We start from the raw sequence: 22,672 nt of genomic DNA, 5'->3' as shown, positions 1-22,672 counted from the left end.
TAAAATAAAATAAAATGACATATTATATTATTTCCTTGTCATTGTGTGGTAAATCCAGACATCATCTAGACTGCTTTTATGATATTCATCCATAAGCACGATCTCCTGGATTTGATCTATTACACTGGACTCACGACAGACAAAACCACAGGCGCAGGCTGATGATGCAGAAGTACCGCACCTTTGGGTGGATGGAGTTTGTGTCCCGTCGACTCGCACCATCCTGCTGGTTTGATGTCAGGAGAGTCTGCGTTTACCCAGAAGTCATAGCACTCGGAGTAACCATCGATATGGATATGGAGGCGGAAGACGGTAGCCTTTAACATTAAAAAAGAAAGGCGATATGAGTCTCTTTAGTATTTTATATAACTAACCTGCAACACTCTAAATAAGCACAAAACACACATTCATCAGGTCAAATGATCAATTTAAATTTAATGCAATTCATTTTTATACTGTTTTATGCAGAAATGTGTTCATGCTTACTGCATTATAAAGGTCTTCATAATGTACATTGTGATGCATTAAATCTTTTCATAAGTAATTGTAAACAAAAATACAGTAAAATGCATCATAATATGTGTAATGCATTATTCATAATGTATGTTGCAATGAAATATCTCTTGTCATAAATGATTGCAACTGAGGTTAAACATGCCTTTTATTTAAATGCAAATTGGTTTAATGCATTTCATTTTCTCAAGGTGTAAAAATTAATAAATAACTATTTTAACTGCGTTTGCAATAAGATGCATTACAAGAAGTAATTAATGCATTAAAATACTTTTATAATGCATTAAATATAAAAGTCTTCAAGTATTTTAATGCATTTACTGCTAGTTAAAATCTTGCTAACACTATACTTAAAGTAATTTAAATGCATTAATTACACCTTATAATGCATTGTATGATCTATGAATAACTGTCATAACACATTATAACACTTAGCTATTCATAGAAAGCATAATGCATTAAAACACATGACAAACGACCAACGCATTTCAACTTTGGTTGCAATTATTTATGAAAAGCTATAATGCATTACATTGCACATTATGAATACCTTTCTAAAGCATTATACAAACAGGCATCAGGTGAAGTGTGCCAATCTTTTCTTTGAGTGCTTAATGTCAAGTCAACAGTGAGTAAGTGCTGACCTCGGCCACAGACAGCACACAGAACATGGACGGATGCAGCGGGTCGATGCCTTCCAGCCTCATCCCCGCCTTAAAACCATTCCTGCTGTCAGGAAACGCCTGGAACTAGAAGAGCAAACACAAGCGTTCAGAGACCTGGAGAACCACAGAACGTGTTCACGGAGACGTGCTCGGCTCAGGAGTTGCCATGGCAACCGCCTCCCGTGTTTCCGAGGGGAGCAGATGTCCCATCACGTCCCTTTAGGAGGAAAGTGGCCTGAGAGACGCCGAGCGCAGGACATCACACACGCTCACGGACAACAGACTGGAGACAATCACATCTGCTGCTGAACGACTCGATGCAGAACCACCTACAACACTGCGTTTCCCAAAACTACCCACCACTACTCTCGCTAAAAACACTCATAAAATTTATGCATCTGGCAGATTCTTTTATCCTAAATGACTTGCATTGCATTCAAGGAATAAATCTGATCGGTTCATGTATTCTCTCATAAGTGCAGGTCAGTCTGTAAAATATTCTTGTTATGCATCAATGCAACCGAAAATAATTTAAAGGGATAGTTCAGCCACAAATGAAAATGTGCTGAAAATCACCCTCAGTTCATCTGAGATCAGGATGAGTTTGTTTCTTCATCAGGTTTGTAGAAATGTAGCACTGCATCAGTGTCTCATCAATGGATGCTCTGCAGTGAATGGGTGCCGTCAGAATGAGAGTCCAAACAGCTGATTAAAAACATCACAATTAATCCACAAGTAATCCACAGCACTCCAGTCCATCAGTGAACATCTGGAGAAGACAAAAGATGAAAACACATCCAGCATTAAGATGCTTTTTAACTCAAATACATAGAGTCTATAATCCATAAAAACACTTCCTCCAGTGAAAAAGTGTTCTGGTGTGAATCAGGAGAGAAATCTGCACAGATCAAGCAGCGTTTTTAAACAGCTCTAAACAAATATGTGTCTGGATTTTGATGTGAGAGACAACAGCAGATGCACTTTTTCACTGCAGGAAGTGTTATTATGGATTATAGACTCTATGTTTTTGAGTTAAAAACATCTTAATGCTGGATGTGTTTCATCTTTTGTCTTCTCAGATGTTCACTGATGGACTGGAGTGCTGTGGATTACTTGTGGATTATTGTGATGTTTTTTATCAGCTGTTTGGACTCTCATTCTGACGGCACCCATTCACATCCATTGCTGAGACACTGATGCAGTGCTACATTTCTACAAACCTGATGAAGAAACAAACTCATCTACATCTCTGATGAACGGAGGGTGAACTATTTCTTTAAACATCTCACAAAAATACATTAATAACATTCATTCCAGCAAGCTAACTTTTCAACTACAGTATTTTGACAACATATTCAATACAAACGTGCAAAAAGTGCAGTTCTTCCTGATGACCATCTATAATATTTCTCTCTTCATCAAATCATTATTTCATCTCTGGGTTTATTTTTCTGGAACACATTTTAGCAATCAAAAAGCTTGTCCAAAAAAATGTAGCATAAAACATTTATTACACATTTATTACAACTTATTTAAAAAAAATATCTTTTTTTTATTAAAAGTTAAAAAAAAATTACATTTGTAGACCACTATGAAATCAAGTTATATTTTTTCCCACAAATTCCATTTTAATATTTCTGAATTCAGTTTTAATGATTAAAAAACTCGTCTAATTACTTGAAATCATGAAATGTATACAATTTAACAAGAATTTATTAAAAGTTAAAAACAATTCAATTTTAAGGACCGTATGAAATTAGTTTTATTTTTCCCAAATTCTGTGCTTTTAATTTTTCTCCATTGTTTTAATTGTTCAATTACATTTTAATAATCTAAAAGCATGTATAATAAATTGACTTAATTATACTTTAGCAATTTAATAATTTATTACATTTTTACACAATAATACGGGCCAAAGAAATGCCCCCCCCACACACACACATTATTCCCTGATAACATTTTAAGGGTTAAATTAAGTTTTAGTAATCAAAAAGTATGACTTAAAATTTTTTACTAATTATTAATTAACTACACTTTTAGGGCCCTATAAAATCAGTTTTATTTCAAACATTTCACATTTTTCTGTATTCCGTAATAATGTTTCAAATGAATTTTAATAACCCAGTAAAAATGTCTCCTCAACTGAATTCATAAAGCTTTAAAAATTTATTATTTTAACAATAATATGGCTCAAATTCTGTGTTGTTTATGATGAAAAACGGTGGTATTTAAATGAAGCACACACAGTTTGTGATTTAAGTGTAAACTGATGTTTATCTCAGTGCGGTGTCAGAGATCTTCTGTACCTCGGTGAAGAGCTGCAGAGGAGCGGCTTGAGATCGCTCGTCCTCCAGATACTGATCCCACGACCACGGCTTCTTCTTACCGCTGACCGCTGCACAACACACACACACACACACACACACACCGAGCGTTTCCACCTGCTCAAACACACACCGCTCGACAAACATCTATCAGATATGAACAATGAAGCAAAACTCATCGCCACTTTATAGAAGCATGAAACCTTGGGAAGTAGAGACTTTATTCTTCATCTTTGAGGCTTCGTCTTTGGGTCGCTCCTGAGAAGAAGCAGAAAGTCTCATCGGTCTGCTCTGAGGGTCACGGAAGGTCAGAGGTCAGGGTACTCACACGCAGACTGTACTCGTCTGAAACGCTTCTGGGGTTCACACTGTGTTTCTTTCTCTTGCGGTCCTCACTCTGCATCATTAGAGATCAGATCTATAAACACACAAAAAGTGAAATATTATTAGAATGTAAAACAGCTGTTTTCTGTGTGAATCTCTGTTAAAGTGTAATTTATTTCTGTGATGTGACCAGCTGTATTTTCAGCAAGTTCATTACTCCAGTCTTCAGTGTCATGATCTTCAGAAATTCATTTCTAATATGATGATTTGCTGCTCAAGAAACATTCTTATGATTTGGCGGTGCGATTATTATCACAAGTTGAACATATTAATATTTTGTGGGAAACTGTGATATATTTTATTTTTCAGGATTCACAGATGACACAGAAAGTTCAAAAATTAAGAATCAGCTGTTATATTGAAATAGCAATATTTTTTGTAACCGTTTATATTTTGTAACATTATAAATGTCTTCACTGTCACTTTTGATCAAGACGACAACTAGTGAAGATGATATTTTGTAACATTATAAATGCTAATAAAAAAAAAAAGTGATTGTTATTTTAAATCCTAAAAAAGCTCCAGGTCTGCAGCACAATTTCACCCAAAAATCATACATCATATAAAAATACATATATGACCATTTTATATAATTTAACAATTAATATATATTTTTTTATTTATTATTTTTAAAGAATTATTTTTGACATTTTATGCCTTTATTTTGATAGGACAGGAAGTGAAGCGGGACGCAATCGTACGTATTATTGTGTATTTTTTTTTTTATTATTTTTAAATTATTATTATTATATTAAACAAAATACAAACGATATGACTATTGAAATTATAATTTATAAATAATTTTTATTTTTGAATAATTTATATTTAATAATATTTGGGATTTTTTATATTAATAGTAATAATAATAATAATAAATAAAATATTAGATAAAATAAGAAATATTACTATTGTAGTGTAAAATTAAAATACAGTGTTTAATAAATAATAAGTATTATTTTATAACACATCTACTATATATTTTTACCTTAATTTTTTTATTTTACATTATATTTATATGCACAATTTGGGCATCCAATGTTATTTACAGATTTACATTGTTTTTTTATGCACTATTTAAAAAAAAAAAAAAAACACTTACAAAAATTACTTAAATCACAGGCTTTGCAATTCAATAATTAAACAAAGCCATTTTGTGATGTCAGTTTTACTCTAATTAACGATCGTGATCTCTGGCTGCACTGAATGTGTTCTGATGGCTGTTAATATTTCATAACGTGAGCAGCATCTGAATGAACTGACCGGCTGGCGTCTGGATGGAATGAGTGGCTGTCAAACGTAGGGTTCGTACGCGTGACCCCCGATCATCAGCATCTGCACCGCTCAACACCTACAGGACCTGAGAGAGACCATGCACATCCACCCATCAGTCCAACAGACGAGAGAACGATAAGTGAGATAGTTGATTTAAATGAAAATAGAGGTTATTATTTTAATTTAGTATTTAGGTTATTATTTATTTAAGTATTTATCTAGTGGACAAGACAATATTACTCATTTTCATTTAGTTTCTCTTGAAGTACTAAAATAACTAAAACTAAAAATGAAAGAATTAATAAAAACCATATAAACAAATTTAAAAAAATACAAAAAAGTAAAAATTTAAAATTAAAATATAAACAAAACTAATTCAAAAATGTATTTAATGTATAATTTGTTTTTGTTTATATTTTGATAAACTACATTTAAAAATTACTACAAAATGTATTTTTTATTAAAATATAAACAAAAACTAATATTAAAAACTACTAATTATTTATATTTATTTTTAATTTATATATAAAAAAAAAATTATTAATGATGAAAAATGAATGAATTTTTTAAATAACTAAAAATTTTTTTTATTGAAAATATAAACAAAACTAATTAAAAAATGTATATAAAAATAGACATTAAAAACTACGACAAATTCTACAACTTTAACACTATTTTTTGTTTTTGCTTATATTTTAATAAAAACTACACAGACGTTTAAAAATGACTGCAAAATGTAAAAAATTAAATTAAAATAAAAAACATACAAAAACTAATAGATAAAAGATAAAAACTACTATAAATTCTAAAACTTTAAAATTAAAATAAACAAAAACTAATGAAAAATTAATCAAACTGAAGACATTTAAAAACTACTAAAATAAAATAGAAAAATTAACAAACAAATTCAAAAATAATAAAAGAGACAAAAACTACTAAAAATATTAAAATGACATTTAAAAACTACTAAAAAAATTGAAAATATAAACGAAACTAATTCAAAAGATAATAAAAATTATATAGACAAAAAAAATCTAAAATTTTGAAAACATAAATAAATACTAATTGAAAACATACTAACAGTCTCTCAGCAGGATCAGTGATGTGTAACCGAGCAACACTTCTTAGGAAATGAAGAGCAAGATAACGGCAAAACCTGATCCTGACATCTGTGGAGAACAATAATAAAATCAAGCATGAACATGAAGAAGGTCTGATCTTCACAATCACTCCAGTCCTGAGTGATGAAAGACACGTGTTCACACCCTTCAGAAAGTGCCTGACGGGGAGATCCTGGGGAATAAAAGCATGACGCCAGTCCATTCAGCGCCACAGATTCAAATATTACACTACATTATAATTACATTCAGGCTTCCTGCTCATTCAACAAATTAATTCACATGAATTCACTCATGACTGACGGGATGAAGATTTCTACCCGGAAAAATATATATTCATTACAAAAATACCCAAGTAATATTTTATTAATGAAATTAATAATCAAGATTTAGAAATCAGACTTTTTTTCCCCTAAAATATAAATATTATCAAAACATTTTATAATTACTTATACACTTTTCAATAATATATAACTATAAATTTGTATATAGTTTATATGCATTTATATATATTTTTATAAATATTTAGACACTTTTTTAAATACTATATTTCAATATATATATATTTTAAAATGTATATTTTTTTGATATATTAATTATGTTTTTTCTTTATTTGCTTTTTATTGTTTTTATTTCATTTTAATGCTTGTTTTGTCTTATATTAACACAACAGAAATATTTGTGGACAATTTCTTTAAAGTTTCATATTTTATTTATATTGTTGTATTTTATATTCAGATTTGCTATACTTTTATATTTCATATTTTATATACATTTGATATGTTGTATTTTATATTTCAGCTCTATTGCTGGACACGCTGTTGTTTTTCATGCAGCAACTTTTTTAAATACAACTCTCAAATAAATACAAGTTGTATGTTTATGAAGAAATTCTGGAAAAGATACAGAAAAATATAAATATATATATTTTTTAAATTAGTAAGGGAATGAAACTTTGCAAATGCCTCAAAATAAACAACATTTATCTAAATATAAACTCAAACTTTAATATGTTTATATTTTTAAAAATTATTTTATTTCAGCTTGTTGCCAAGGCAACGTTTCTCATTTTCATTTAGTTTAAGCTGAAAACCTAAAACTGAAATGAAACATTTATAAAAACTATACAGACATATTTAAAAAATCCTAAAATAAAAAAAAAATTAAAAAAAATACTAAAAACTAAAAGTAAACCGAAAATGGAATATATAAAAATAAAAACGAATTCAAAATATTAATAAAAGCTGTAATAGTATATCAGTGATACTAAAACAGCACTAAATGAAGTGTGTTCGTGCGGCGTGTCGATGAGAAAAGCGCCGATCAAACGTGAATTATTATTATTAAAGCTGACATCAACATACGACCAAAAATGCTGTCTTTCATAAAACATTAAGCTTTTGCTGATATTTAATGTTCTTTTCACATAATCCTAGTAAGTCACAGTTATTTCACGAAATAAATAATATGAAAATTTACACATCACTTATCAAAATAACACAAGATTCAAAATGCATCATTTAATTTACAATCTGCAAAGAAGAGGAAGAATCAGGATTAAACATCAAATACTGTCAGACGTGTGAAAACGGGCTGAGAACTGAACAGGAATCATGTTTCTCTGATGACTGATGGAGAAAACTAGATTCTCGTCACAAAATGCACCACATCTAGTGAGAAAGTGACGTGAAACAGCACAACAGACACTATTTTTGGAATCAGCAGCTCACAAAGAGGAAGAAAAGAGAACTGGATCTGATGCATCATTAATAAAGTCAATCCCAAAGCAGCTTCAACATCTCACGTCTGCTCCGCACGGAAACAGTGACTAACATCTTCCCAGAAGAACGGACTTCTCCCAGAGAATCTCCCAGCATCCTTCAGTCCCTTCAGGCTTCGCTTTCCTCCCATTCACGTCTCAAACAATGGAAACGCTGTGCTGTGAGTCAGTCTTTCTCTGCGGTTTCATCCTTCAGACGCACGAGTCCTGACTCAACCAAACCTCCAGAACCAGACCCAATTAACAGCTCCATGTCAGTCCAGACCCGTCTGATGTTCTTTCTCCCGCGGAAAGGAGACATTTGAAAGAATGTGCTCTTTATTCACTTACAGCCGAACACAGACCGAAGCTCCAAAAATAACAAACAAGCAGCGCAAAGAATCATAACAGCAGTCCAAATGACTCCTTTGATGCTTTATGAGAGAATCAGTGAATCAACAAGTCAGATCGTTCTGAATCAGTTGATTCGCCTAAATGATTCACTCACACACAAATCAGACTGATTCAATTCTCACTGATTTAACGAAATCACGTCTTGTTTTGAAACTTCCTCTAAATGAACTTTTGGAAGCTTTGGATGAGATAAGGACGTGAATGCTGTATTTCGGAGTGAATGATTCCTTCAAGGTTTCCATCGTGTGTGAAAGACAGACAAACACTAGTGAACATCAACACTACTAACAAGTTCTCTCTCTGAGTGCCGTCTGTCTGTCTGTGTGTCTTGAAGATGAACATGATAAACACAACCCGTCTGATTCATGACTTCTGACGAGACACAGCTACTCTGAAGAATACTTCAAGATAAAACTAGGGTTTAACCTACGAAACGACGCGAACCACAGACTCGTGCAAAAGAGCCTGAGAATGACAAGAAGAACCACAGCGAGACAAAAACACACATTTGTGACGGCCAAATCAGACACGAAACAGCACCAAACACATAATTCAAAACCACATCACACTGGAAAAAATGATTTTTCGATGTAAACTAAGATTATACAAGAAAATACCATTTCGGTCTTCTTTATACCTGATCATTTCCCATTCAGTTCAGAGTCTGACTGTGACACCGTTTCCTCAGAATTATGTGTGAGATTTCCTGAGTGAGAACTGCTTCTACACTCTTTTTTCCCCAGTGTACAATAACTGTGATGTGAAACTCAAAGACTGAAAACAAAACATCCCAACAGTGAATCTCTGTCGATCCTGACCAGAGCAGGTGTTCATCATCATCAGGGAAAACCCCCGATACACGAAATAACCCAACACTTTACCAGCACAGAGAACAGGAGAAACACAGACTCGTGAAGACTGCAGCTGAGAGCAGCACTGTTTAGTGTTAGATATACAGTACAGGTCAAAAGTTTGGAAACATTACTATTTTTAATGTTTTTGAAAGATGTTTCTTCTGCTCATCAAGCCTGCATTTATTTGATCAACAATACAGAAAAAAATGTCATATTGTGATACATTATTACAATTTAAAATAATTGTTTTTAAATTTATTATACTTTAAATGATCATTTATTTCTGTGATGCAAAGCTGAATTTTTAGGATCATTATCACATGATCTTTTAGAAATCATTCTAATATGATGATTCATTATCAAAGTTGGAAACAGTTCTGCTGCTTAATATTTTTTCAGAACATGTGATACTTTTTTAGGATACTTTGATGAATAAAAAGTAAAAAGAAAAAAAAAAGAAAGCTATGTTTTTTAAATATAAATATTTTGTAATAACAATATACACTACTGGTCAGTAATTTGGGGTCAGTAATTTTTTTTTCTTTCTTTCTTTTTAAATAAAATCAATGCTTTTATTCAGCAAGGATGTGTTAAATTGATAAAAAGTGATAGTAAAGAAAATATATTATTAGAATATATATTATTAGAATTTTTTTATTTTGAATAAATGCAGTTCTTTTTAAACTTTTTATTGATCAAATATATTAGACAGCAGAACTGTTTCCAACACTCATAATAAATCAGAATATTAGAATGATTTCTAAATGATCATGTGTTAGACTGGATGTTACATGTGACACTGAAGGCTGGAGTAATGATGCTGAAAATTCAGTTTTGCATCACAGGAATAAATTATTTTTTTTAAGTATATTCAAATAGAAAACTATTATTTTAAATTGTAATAATATTTCACAATATTACTGTTTTTTCTGTATTTTTGATCAAATAAATGCAGGCTTGATGAGCAGAAGAGACTTCTTTCAAAAACATTAAAAATAGTAATGTTTCCAAACTTTTGACCTGTACTGTGCGTCACTCATTCACCAAACAGCTGAACACGAACTTCATCTCACTCTTGGATTGACTTATTATAACCTAAACACACAGAGTTTAATTAAGTTTGTAGAAACAAACAGAAACTTACAAACTTAGACTGAACCCTTGTGTTGTGCTGAAAAAAAAAAAACATCCATTTGAAAACTGCTTATAAATATCTCATTATGTTCTGGTTTCACTAAATCTGGTTTTCTTTTGATGAGCACAGGTTGTGTGTTTCTTTCTGGAGCTGATGATCCCTGATCTGAACACACGCTCCTCTGTTCTTGAGAGAAGAAAGCATTATTTGTGAATAATTCTGCCTCAAAAATGGAGCAAAAGATCAGATCAACAAAAGTTTTCTGATACTAATAGCATGACAAGAAATTCATCAGCAGTGGTTATAGATCCTAGGCTGGTGTTTTTGACTGGGAACATCACAAGTGTACGGTGGGGAAAAATCCCCCCAAAAGTACAAGTATTACAAGTTTTTGGGGGGAGTTTTTATACCTGCGTCAGTAAGTTTTAGTCCAACTCAATAACATGAACTAGAATTTCCTTGAAAAAGAAAAGCCTCTCCAGCTCAAAATGACCAGAACACAACAGAGTTATTATAAGACTAAGACTGAAACTAAAAACAAAACCAAACTGTTACTTAAAATGTTGACTGCAATAAAAAAAAAAACTTCAGTGTTGGCAAGGCAACATTTCTCATCTTAACTGATGTACTTAAATAACTCAAACTAAAGTAGAAATTATTTTATATATTTTAAAATACAAATTTTTTAAAAAAGTAACTAAAATTAAAATAGTGAAATTAAACTGATTAAAAATGCTAATCAAAACTGTAAGAGTATCTAAACTAACACTGCCTAAAACTTCACAAACTATGCAAAACACCCAACATGCACTGCACTAGATTTTTTTCTAAATTTGACAGAAAGAGCAGCTCGTTTACTGCGTCAGAAAGTTAAAAGCCATGTAGATGCTGGGAACATTTGAGTGTTGAGATGAGCAGACGTCTAAACGACAAACACCACGATAAACTGAGGAGTGTGTCGCTGCTTTAAACACACACACACGCGCTGAGCAGGAAGTGATGTGAGGCAGCTATTCAGCAGGAAACATCTCAACAATTTCCTGGCACAGAAATCCAAACAAACATGAGAGACGAGCAGCATTATCTGCTGTTATGAGCCGTGTGGGAAAATCCAACGCTTGTGATCTATAACCAACCCATCCACACGCAGTTAACTAAACTAACCCGCTCACACAGACAGCGCTTCCTCTGAGCTGCTAACACGGCTACTTTAATACACTATAGCTTTCTATTCCTGTAACGACACGATCCCTCCACAAACGCTCATCTGAAAGCACTCTGATCATCCTTCACTCGTTATCATACACCAGACTCTTGAGAGATTATGTGGAAGGTTTGTGCTTTTATGAATTCATTTGTCACACTGCAGGGTCTGAAGCTCAAGGGGTTTAAAATACTGAACAACTTGAAGATACAAAACATTAAAATACACAGTTTAGCTTTTACGTTCATAAACATTTAACCTAAACTCTTTGTGTTGACTCTCTCAGGATTGATAAAATTAACTAAAACTTAAACTAGAGCCAAGTAAAACTATTTAAAAAAATCATTACTTGAAATAAAATAAACGTTAAATATAAAACATACAAATATATAACAACTTATTTCAAGAATTAATTTTTCATTTAGTTTAACCTGATGTACTAAAACAGCTGAAACTAAAATAAAAATGAACGAAAATTATATAGACATTAAAAAAAAACACACAAAGGCACACAACAATATTCCAAAAAAACACTGATTCAAAATATTTATAAAAACTAAAATAGAATCTCAATTATAGTAAAATAACACTAGAGTTGAGATTCTATCGAGATTCTATCTGATCAGAACAGTTTCTGAGGATTTGATTCAGAAAGCAAAGGAAACACAAAACTATAAACAAACACGGCATTTTTCCACAATAAACCATTTTATCTCTGAACACACTAAACTGATCCAGATAACTGCTGATGCCCTTAAAAGCTGAAGTAAAGGAGAAATTCAACAGGTGCAGCAGCGCAGAGGAGAAGAAGACAGAGACTCGTGATCCGAGCGAGGACTGAAGACCACACAACATCCATGATGAGCGCGGGAAGATGGCGACTTCAGCACAAACACACACATCACACACACAGACAGACAGACAGACTGACTGAGAGAGACAGACAGACTAAGAGATAGAAAGACAGAAGGACTGAGAGGAGAACGCGACTGATCTGGAGCTGCGCGAGAGAAACATCAGGAGTTACAATGTAACATTCGCGCGTCATCGGCTGACGGAGAAACATTGTAACACTTCAAACACAAACGAGCGCTACATCTTCATCTTCACTGGCTTTAAACGACAGAAACACACAGATTAGCCGAGCAGCATTAACTAACACACACACACACACACACACACACCTGCGGGACTGTAGGGGAAACCACACACACACATCACACTCCTCACGACACAATCTCACACCTGTGAGGCAGATTAAACACAAAAGCGCAGATTGTGGCTCATAATGATGAATATTTCTTACCCACACGAGCCTGAGAGACCCGACTGAGGACGCGCTGACAACACTGAGCAGTGCGCATGCGCAGCAGAGCCCTCATATAGACGAGAGCACGTGACCAGAGCGGACGACAACAAGCCACCTGACATCTCTGTCATAGAGCTGCTGGAAGATCAAATCATGTCACATCTTCACCACAAACTGCATGTTTTCTCTAAGAAATTAACTGAATATAATAGATTTAATAATAACAACAATATATGAAAATATTATAATACTTATTCATTACTATAGTTTTTAATAATAATTAGAACTTTTTATAATGATTAATTATATTATTATTCATTAATAATGAATAGCAAAATGAAAAAAAAAAACATTTTTTAAACAATTGAAGGTACTATAAATGCATAATGCATTATTTTTTTATCATAAATATCATAGCGGGGTTAGCTAAAAAAATATATATACAATTTTCCATTCAACTGGATTTCACAGTTTTAACATTAACAAAATTATAAACTTAATGTGATTCATATTTGTCAGTCAAACATAAAAGAAACAGATCAGATTTCTGGACTCAAACAATTAATTTATTATTATTAATTAACTATTTGCATCTGTTTGATTTTATTCAAATACACACTTTTTCAACCCATTTATTAAAATTTCTTAGAACCAGCATACAACACATACAGCAACAATTACATTTAATAAATTAAAAAGTATGGTTTAATACGACTGTTCGCTCAGTTAAACTGTATGAGACTGAGACCAGCTGGATTTACTGATGATAAACATATAAAGCTGGATATTGAGAATTTAAAACACTTTAATATATATATATATGTTTTTTTTAAAATTAGAGTTCTAATTAATTTTGTGTCACTCCAAAACGTTTTTTTTTTTTTTTTTACAAAAATATGATTTTAATTTATTTTTGGAGTCCAGTTGATTTGTGAACGAGTGCAGTAATTGAACTAAATTAAACCTGTAAAGTATAATATTCCTGGAGTGTAGTTGACGGAGTCCTCCAGCAGGGGTCAGTGGAGTCATAGATGTGTGTGATGAGCTCTAATGTCATGTAAGAGCTGCTCATTCATTATTCACTGTGTTTGTTTGTTAGAACACTGTGTGATTTTATTCCTTCAGTATCTTAATGCGCAGTGAAGAGTGTTTCTCTGGCTGTAATGAATCTTATTCACCTCATGAATCATTCATCTGAATGTAATCTATCATAAATCATGCAGCAGAGATTTAGAACGGCTCCGTTCCCCAAAACACACACCAGTTAAACACAGCAAAATCATTCTTATGATGATGATGAAGAGTGCAGTGACTGATGACAGACTTCAATCTGTACAGACGTTCAGTGCAGGACAGAGATTGTCAACAGGGTCATACTGTCAGAGGTCAGAGGTCAGCTCATGCCTGAGAAGCTTCAGGAGAGACGCATCAGAGCTAGTGCTGTGCTGATTAACGTGTGTGTGTGTGTGTGTGTGTGTGTCATAAACATTCCTTCACACATCTGCTGTGAACACACTCCCTGTACGTGCTTCACATTCACACTGACGGGGTATTGATCTGATCTGCTTCTGTTTACACACTCACTGCATCCAAACACAAACACCTGCAGGACCTCAAGACATGTGACCTTTCCTATAAAGATGATGAAGATGTGTGACTTCAAATATAAAGAGCCAAAAACAGCTCTAACAGCAACAGATTTACACACACACACACACACACACACACACACACACACACACACACACACACACACACACACACACACACACTCAGTCTATAACTCACACTCTCACACACACACACACACACGCTCTATTGCACGCACTCTCGCATACACACACACAACACACACACACACACTCTCACACACACACACACACACACACCCACACACACACACACACACACACACACACACACACACACACACACACACACACACACACACACACACTCCTCTAGTTGAACATTACAGAGGAAGAGCGCTGTGTGGACGAGGGCCGTTATCTCCGGCAGGAACGAGGGATCAGGGGTCAGAATATCTCAGAACATTCCGTCTTGCACTCCTGCACTGAGAACACATGCAGAAAACACAGTCTTCTTATAGCTCAATACAGCATGGTGCTTGCAACACCAAGGTCATGGGTTCAAATCCCGGGGAATGCATCAACTGATAAAATGTATTGTTTGAATGCAATGAAAGTGTTTGCCAAATGCAGAAGTCTGACAGACTTTGAAACAAGGTTATTATCATTAACTAAAAGTCAAAAAATTTAATAAAATTAATTTTTTTTTCGATTGCTAAACGACAGTGAGCACAACTGGAGCTACATGTGCAAAACTCTAACTACAGTCTGCACTACGAACAGTCACCTGAGCTAAACAATTCACATCACCTACAACTCTTAACACATGGCTCAAAACAGGCTCAGTGCAGCCAAACACTATGCACAACCCTCACTGAGATAACACACACTGTCACTCAGATCACACTGAGAGTAAAAACACTAGCATCAAACACCAGTACAGAAAATACTCACTTTTCATCTTTACAGTTTGAACAATTTCAGTGACTTCATACAATGTCATATTTATTCAAAGAAAAGAGTGACATTCTTTCACATGATTTATTTACATTTTTAGAACATAATTCTTTAAGGTAAATTAAAATTAGCAGTTTGCTTCAATAGTCTGTAGTAATTTACGGAATTACAGTAATGAGGAAAAAAAAGATAGAAACTAAAAGTACATACTGTAATTCGAACAAATAATTGATGGGCTAATCCTGCCTCTCTCTAGCACAGGTTTTCATCAGCATCACATCTGATGTTCTCTCTTGCCATGCACCTGGGGAAGAACCTTCTGGAGTGCCTTATCCATCCCTACAGTGTATAACTGTTTCATTGTAACTTGGTGTTTCTGTAGGACTCGAGCAATAGTTGATGTGCTGACAGAATTAACATTTTCAAATATATCATTGTCAGCCAGCACTCTATCTTGAATCTCCCGCAGTTTTATTGCATTGTTGACAACAACCATGTCAACAATAGCATTTTCCTGCGCATCTGAAAATATTTTTTCTCTTCCTCCTGTTGGGGGCAGCCTTTGGGTCCTGTTGTAAAAATATATTTTACAGTCAAACTTACTGTAATATATATCTGTGCAAAGATTCTATAATTGCAATACAAAATAAATTCCTGTAATGTTTTCATTTACTGTAAGGGTGTAACTCTCACCTGTTTGTATGATGGAAAATTCGCATTACAGATGCCACTGTGGATCTTTGCAGATTGGGTTGCACCCTCAACCCTGCCTCTCTCAATGTTCACGACATGGTCTATAAGTGTAGCCCTTATTTCATCTGAAATAACAGCTCTTTGTCTTCTTTGTCTTCCTCCACGCATCCGCCCTCTCCCTGCCTCCCTTCTCCCTCCACGAACCCGTCTTCCTTGTTCCATTTCCAAAATTAGTTTTCTGAGCTCTACCTATATACATATATATTATATATATATATATATATATATATATATAATATATATATATATATATATATGTGTGTGTGTGTGTGTGTGTGTGTGTGTGTGTGTGTGTGTGTCACTAACAAGTCTAAAACAAGACACCTGCTTAGTCTTTCAGCTGAAATTGCAATCAAGTGTTTGAAAGGCAGAAGGCTGAAATCTATTCTGTTTTGAATGTGTTGTTCACAGTTTTGACAGCAGTGTGTTAGCATTTGAACAAAGTGCTGTAAATCCACAGTGTTATGCAAGTTTTGGTTAAAGTCATGGGATAAGTGTGTAGAGTTTTGAAAACTGTGTTCAAGCAATGAAAAACGAACTAGAGTTTGGTCCACATGACTGCTGCTGTGCAGACTGTAGTTAGAGTTTTGCACATGTGACTCCAGTTGTGCACACTGTCATTTAGCAATCGAAAAAAACTGTAAATAAAAAGCAAATAAAGAAAACATGAACTAATATATATATATTAGAAAATGTCAGTTAGTTGTCTAGTCAACATTTAAATTTTTTCTAGTTAAAATTAACTAAAATAACTAAAACTACAACTGAATAAAAACTATATGGACATATAAAACAACAAAAAAAAAACATAAAATTACAAAAACACAACAAAATGACGAAAACTTTAACTAAAATTAAAATTTAAACAGAAAATCTAAAAATCAAATTTACAAAAACACTGTTTTGAGACTTTATGAAGCGTTTCTATGAAAACAGTATCGATTCCCAGCGAATGCATCGACTTACGGACGCTCGTTTCCACCACTGGATACAAAAAGGTAATTGCAACTTTTTATCTCACAGTTCTGACTTTTATTTCTTTAGAATTTCAGTTTATATCAAACAATTCTGGGAAAAATAAATAAATAAATAAATAAATAAATCTAACCTTTTTAAATTTTTTATTCACATGAATGCATATGAACTGATCACGTTTATCCTGAATTCAGTGCAAGTCGCTGTGGATAAAAGCCTCTGCCAAATGTAAATGCATTTCTCCATTTCACTGCTGTCTTTCTGTGCCAACAGATGCCATCCTGCGGGACATCATCTCATTAATAATGCAAATGACCCTGCTAATGGCTACGCACACACACACACACACACACACACACAGCGGTCTGTGCTGTATTATATTCCATCCTTCGGTCATGTTCAGTGTCTTCAGATCGGCGTGTTATTGTGAGATGCCGGTAACCTCAGGTTATTGTGTGTTTGCTCAGGCCTGCTCTGAGAGAAAAGAGCGAGGTCAGAGGTCACAGGAAGCGGCAGACAGCGAGGAGCGATGTAAGCGAGATCCTCCGGTCCGCTAGAGTTTCCAGAGATCCGCGACACTGTTTCCACTGCAGCTTCCAACAGTCCAAACACTGATCCCACATCAGCCTGATCCCAGACATCTCTTCACCCAAAACCACATTTAACACACAGCACTCTACACAATATTCTAAACCCTTTTTGATGCTTGGACTTACATTTTATGTGCATTACTGTATCTACAATATTAATTTGTTTCAGCAATGAAGGAAGAGTCATAATCAGTGTTATTTTAGCATCCGAGATACTATTATAGTTTATATTAATATATAGATTTTTATTTTGCATATTTAGTGACTTTATTTTCATTTTAAAGTTTAAGTAATTTTTTTCTTTTTTTCTTTAAAAAATATATTCATATAGTTATTATTATTATTATTATTATTTTATTTCAGTTGTAGTTTTAGTTATTTACTTCAAGGAAAATGAGAACTGTTGCCTTGGCAACAAACTAAAATAAAATAAGTTTAAGTTTTTAGAATTTTTATTTCAGTTGAAGTTTATTTTATTGCAATCAGGGTTATTATAGTTTACTAAAACTAAACATTAAACATTTTCATTACTTGAAATAAACAAATGTTAACTGAAAAATAAATAAATAAATAAATAAATAAATAAAAATTCCAGCTTTTTATTTATTCAGCATTTATGTTTTTTTTTTTCAGTTAACTTGATGTACTAAAATAGCTAAAACTAAAACTGAGATTAAATTAATAATAATGATATAGACAAAAACAGCTACTAAAAATGACAAAAACACAAAACAAAATTACTAAAACTTTAACTAAAATGAAAAAAATATAAAAACTGATTTTAAATATTAATAAAAACTGTACTAATATACTAAAAAAAACACTGAATTCATTCTTGAGTTTAGCTGTTCATTCTCTCCATTTCTTCAGTCGTTGTTGCTGTTTTTATTATTTTTATGGAGCTGATAGCTCATATAAGAGGTTTCTTGCTGATTTCAGAAGAATTTCTACTGTAACTTGTTTCATCGTAAGTCGTCTCTGAAGAATCACGTGAAGAATTCAGAATGAAAATTTGGAAGCAGGTGAGTTCTGGAAATCTGATAGTGGAAGCAAAATACAGCCTGAGAGTGATTAGAGGAGCAGCAGATGTAAAGATGCAGAGATGTGTATCTGTAGAGGTGAAGGTTCTCCTGCTCTCTCCACAGTCGCTCCAGATGGACACACCAGGGTTTCTAGAAGGATCTGTAATGTGTTGACCTGCGCTGGAAGCCCATCACTCATCTTTTATTCAGCCTTTGAGCAGAAGCAGCAGCCCTGAAACAGGAAGTGACTCTGATAGAAATCAATCCTCATGTGCTGAATAAATCATACGCAGGGCACATCATGAGCTCATGCTGGGACGCTGGGCTCCTGCAGTCAAACACACTCTGTGTTGATTATTTCTATTTCACATTTATCAGAGATGTTCATGCAAAGGATGAAGTGCTTAAACACAGAGCATCAATAATAACTGATCATAACTGAGCAGCAATGTATATTTTTAGTTTGTTTTATGTGTTTATTGTGACACTGAAGACTGGAGTAATGATGCTGAAAATACAGCTGCGCATCACAGAAATAAATTACAGTTTAACACATATTCACATAGAAAACAGCTGTTTTACATTGTAATAATATTTCACAATATTACTGTTTTCACTGCATTTTTAGTATATATATTATATATATAATATTAATATCAAATACATTATAGAAAATATATATGCATCATTAATTAATATAATGCACATGTGCTAATTTCAAATATACATAATTATGCATAAAATATACATAACTTGATTTCTTCATGAAATGGATATGATAATTTTAATTTTGGGTGTTAAGATTTTTTTTTGGTTGTTTGATTTTTGTGTGTGGTTGCTAGGGTGTTGTTTGGTTGCTAGGTGGTTGCTAGGGTGTTGTTTGGTTGCTATGGCATTCTGTGTGGTTGCTAGGGTGTTGTTTGGTTGCTGTGGTGGTTGCTAGGGTGTTCTGTGTGGTTGCTGGGATATTGTTTGGTTGCTATGACATTCTGTGTGGTTGCTAGGGTGTTGATTGGTTGCTATGGTGTTCTATGTGGTTGCTAGGATGTTATTTAGTTGCTATGGCATTCTGTGTGGTTGTCAGGGTGTTGTTTGGTTGCTAGGTGGTTGCTGGCATGTTCTGTTTTGGTTTGCTAGGGTGTTTTGTTGCTAGGCAGTTGCTAGGTTGTTGTTTGGTTGCTAGGCTGTTCTGTGTGGTTGCTAGGATGTTATTTGGTTTGCTGGCATGTTCTGTGTGGTTGCTAGGGTGTTGTTTGGTTGCTGGCATGTTCTGTGTGGTTGCTAGGGTGTTGTTTGGTTGCTAGGTGGTTGCTAGCATGTTCTATGTGGTTGCTAGGATGTTGTTTGGTTGCCAGGGTGTTTTTTGTGGTTGCTAGGATGTTGTTTGTTTGACAGGTGGTTGCTAGGGTGTTCTGTGTGGTTGCTAGGGTGTTTTTTGTGGTTTTAGGATGTTGTTTGGTTGACAGGTGGTTGCTAGGGTGTTCTGTGTGGTTGCTAGGGTGTTTTTGTGGTTGCTAGGATGTTGTTTGGTTGACAGGTGGTTGCTAGGGTGTTCTGTGTGGTTGCTAGGATGTTGTTTGGTTGACAGGTGGTTGCTAGGGTGTTCTGTGTGGTTGCTATGATGTTGTTTGGTTGACAGGTGGTTGCTAGGGTGTTCTGTGTGGTTGCTAGGATGTTGTTTGGTTGCTAGGTGGTTGCTAGCGTGTTCTGTGTGGTTGCTTACAGTAATAGTAATGCTTGTCTTAGTGCACGCTTCTCTTCTTCAGTTGCAAAGAGTTGTGTCGTGTTGTAAACTGTCGTAACGCTTTTAGACTGGTTTAGGTTTTTCAGCTGAGTGAAAATGAATGATGAAGAACATCCGCTGGTTATCAGATGGACAGATGAACAGAGAGCTGCTGTGGCGGCTTAAAACTGTAAATCACAGAGTCTGACACAGAGGAACAGAATCAGTGTGAATTGATCAGACATCAGGACCGAAGAAGACGCGCTGATGTTTGAAGAAGTTACATAACCAGCTTCAGAGAGACATTCAGGTGCTTCATCAACGGTGGAATGTGTGGTTTCTTACAGATGGAGTCAGATACAGAAGAAGTTTTCATCTGTGTCATCTCCACATCATTCACACACACGTTTGTGTCATTTCACATCATTGCAGTATTGTTGTACATCATTATACAAGCGGGGAAACACACATTTCTTAGTGAAAGTACTTTATGTGATAAGTTGTAACAAAATCAAATAAGAATCGTATTTGTTGGTGTTATTATTGGAATTATTTCATGTTAATTTATGCACGCCCCTGTGCGCTGATTGGACGCGGGCGGCTGTAGCCCCGCCCCTCGAGCGTCCGCGTCTCATGGCGTTCGCTCTCACACACACTCGCGTGCTCAAGCTCAGCAGACAACACACACACACACCGTGATCTCCGCGAGTGTGTTCGTGATCTGATGGATGATGGATCTGAAGGACGTGGGCGGAGTGATTCTGACTGCGTTTCATTCATTTAGGATCCACGCAGATGAGCAGAAACACGCAGCAGACAACAGGGTCAGACACACAACACACACACACACACACACACACACACACACACACACACACACACACTATAATCAGTGGTTGGGGGAGGAGTAAATGCAGATGATCTTACAGTAGTTTCAGCACGCATTTACTCATCACACTGCACAGAAAAACAGATCCAGTATTCCTCAAAATCAATAAAAAACTGTGAAATGCAAACGCAAACCTCCAATAATTAAATGTGATAACACAAATATCCTTTATGCGTTTCATCTCATTTTATTATTCAGTGTCTTTGCGGCTGACCTTCGATGATCCAGTTCAACAGTAATAAGCAAACATAACATTTATGTTTCCTTTATTGCTGAAAAAGAGAAAATGAGCCCCAGCCCAGATGAGAAAATGTAACGGCAAAGTAACGCAATTAGTTACTTTTTAAAGAGAGTAACGCTATATTGTAATGCATTCATTTAAAAAGTAACTTTCACCAACACTGACTATAACACACACACCACACACACCACACACACACACACTAACTTTAGTTTGTATGTTGTTTTTATTGAGGTGTTTGTCTGTAATTTCACTGATTCATATTTTCTGATGTATTGTGTTTTTTATATGTTTGAGAGTTTCTGATCTAAATCCACAACATTAACACAGTTTCAGTTCAGTGATCAGAGATTCAGAGATCAGTTTCACTGTAATTCTGTTCTCACGTCTGATCCTGAGCATGTTTTTAAAATCTTCAAATATTGCTGAGTAAACTACAGTACACGGAGCACATGATCATATTTCAGTCTGTCCCATAATCCTCTATGTATGCCACTGCGGATAAAGTGTTTGCTAAATAAAAAATGCAAAACACTTTTATTAAATGATTTCTCTTTTTTTATTCTGTGCATAAACAGGCTCTTCAGTGAGCTGTATTAATCATGTTTCATCAGAGCTGCTACAAAAAGGTTGCAAAAAAACGAGTAAAAGTGTGTGTAAAGTAAGCTAGTGTTTGCTAGTTTTCTGATGTTCCCAGCATGCATCACTTGAGTTTGTCGTCTGGTGTCTCATCAGATGATGTCATGATCAGAGTCAGGAAGCGACGCGGACGCTCTTCGCTCTTCTGTCTTAAAATATTTACATTAGATGGGAGCCAGAGAGTGATGTTGGGATGATTTATGTGCTGCAGGAGGAGATAAAACACAGAGCGAGTCTGATAGAGCAGGAATTACAGCTAATGACAGCATGAGGAGCACTTTAATATCCGTTGTGTGTCGGCTTTCTGCTGCGTTCTCCATCTCCTTGCTGTAATCTGTGAGGA

General features: G+C 34.4%; 1 protein-coding gene and 1 long non-coding RNA gene across 2 annotated transcripts in view; both read right to left on the bottom strand.

Moving 5' to 3' along the window:
* Positions 1-3,936, bottom strand: part of LOC109055311 (lethal(3)malignant brain tumor-like protein 4) — a 63,106-nt gene extending 59,170 nt beyond the window's left edge. Inside the window, exons 1-5 of the mRNA XM_042714853.1 lie at positions 3,831-3,936; positions 3,706-3,760; positions 3,485-3,573; positions 1,158-1,262; positions 182-317 (exon numbers count right to left, since the gene is read on the bottom strand). Of these exons, the coding sequence (XP_042570787.1) occupies positions 182-317; positions 1,158-1,262; positions 3,485-3,573; positions 3,706-3,760; positions 3,831-3,908 (463 nt within the window). The 5' untranslated portion in view covers positions 3,909-3,936. The remainder of the gene's footprint in view (positions 1-181; positions 318-1,157; positions 1,263-3,484; positions 3,574-3,705; positions 3,761-3,830) is intronic.
* Positions 3,937-5,195: 1,259 nt separating this feature from the next.
* On the bottom strand, positions 5,196-13,064 carry LOC122135436. Its single transcript, XR_006153521.1, has 3 exons — positions 12,949-13,064; positions 6,240-6,327; positions 5,196-5,243 (listed from the first exon to the last, which is right to left on the bottom strand). It is a non-coding gene; the product is annotated as an uncharacterized LOC122135436 (long non-coding RNA).
* Positions 13,065-22,672: the final 9,608 nt, after the last annotated feature.

Source organism: Cyprinus carpio, chromosome A24, assembly GCF_018340385.1.
Source record: "Cyprinus carpio isolate SPL01 chromosome A24, ASM1834038v1, whole genome shotgun sequence".
NCBI classification, from domain to species: domain Eukaryota; kingdom Metazoa; phylum Chordata; class Actinopteri; order Cypriniformes; family Cyprinidae; genus Cyprinus; species Cyprinus carpio.
Note: the sequence above shows the minus strand (reverse complement) of the source record. Positions and strands in the feature narration are given on the sequence as shown.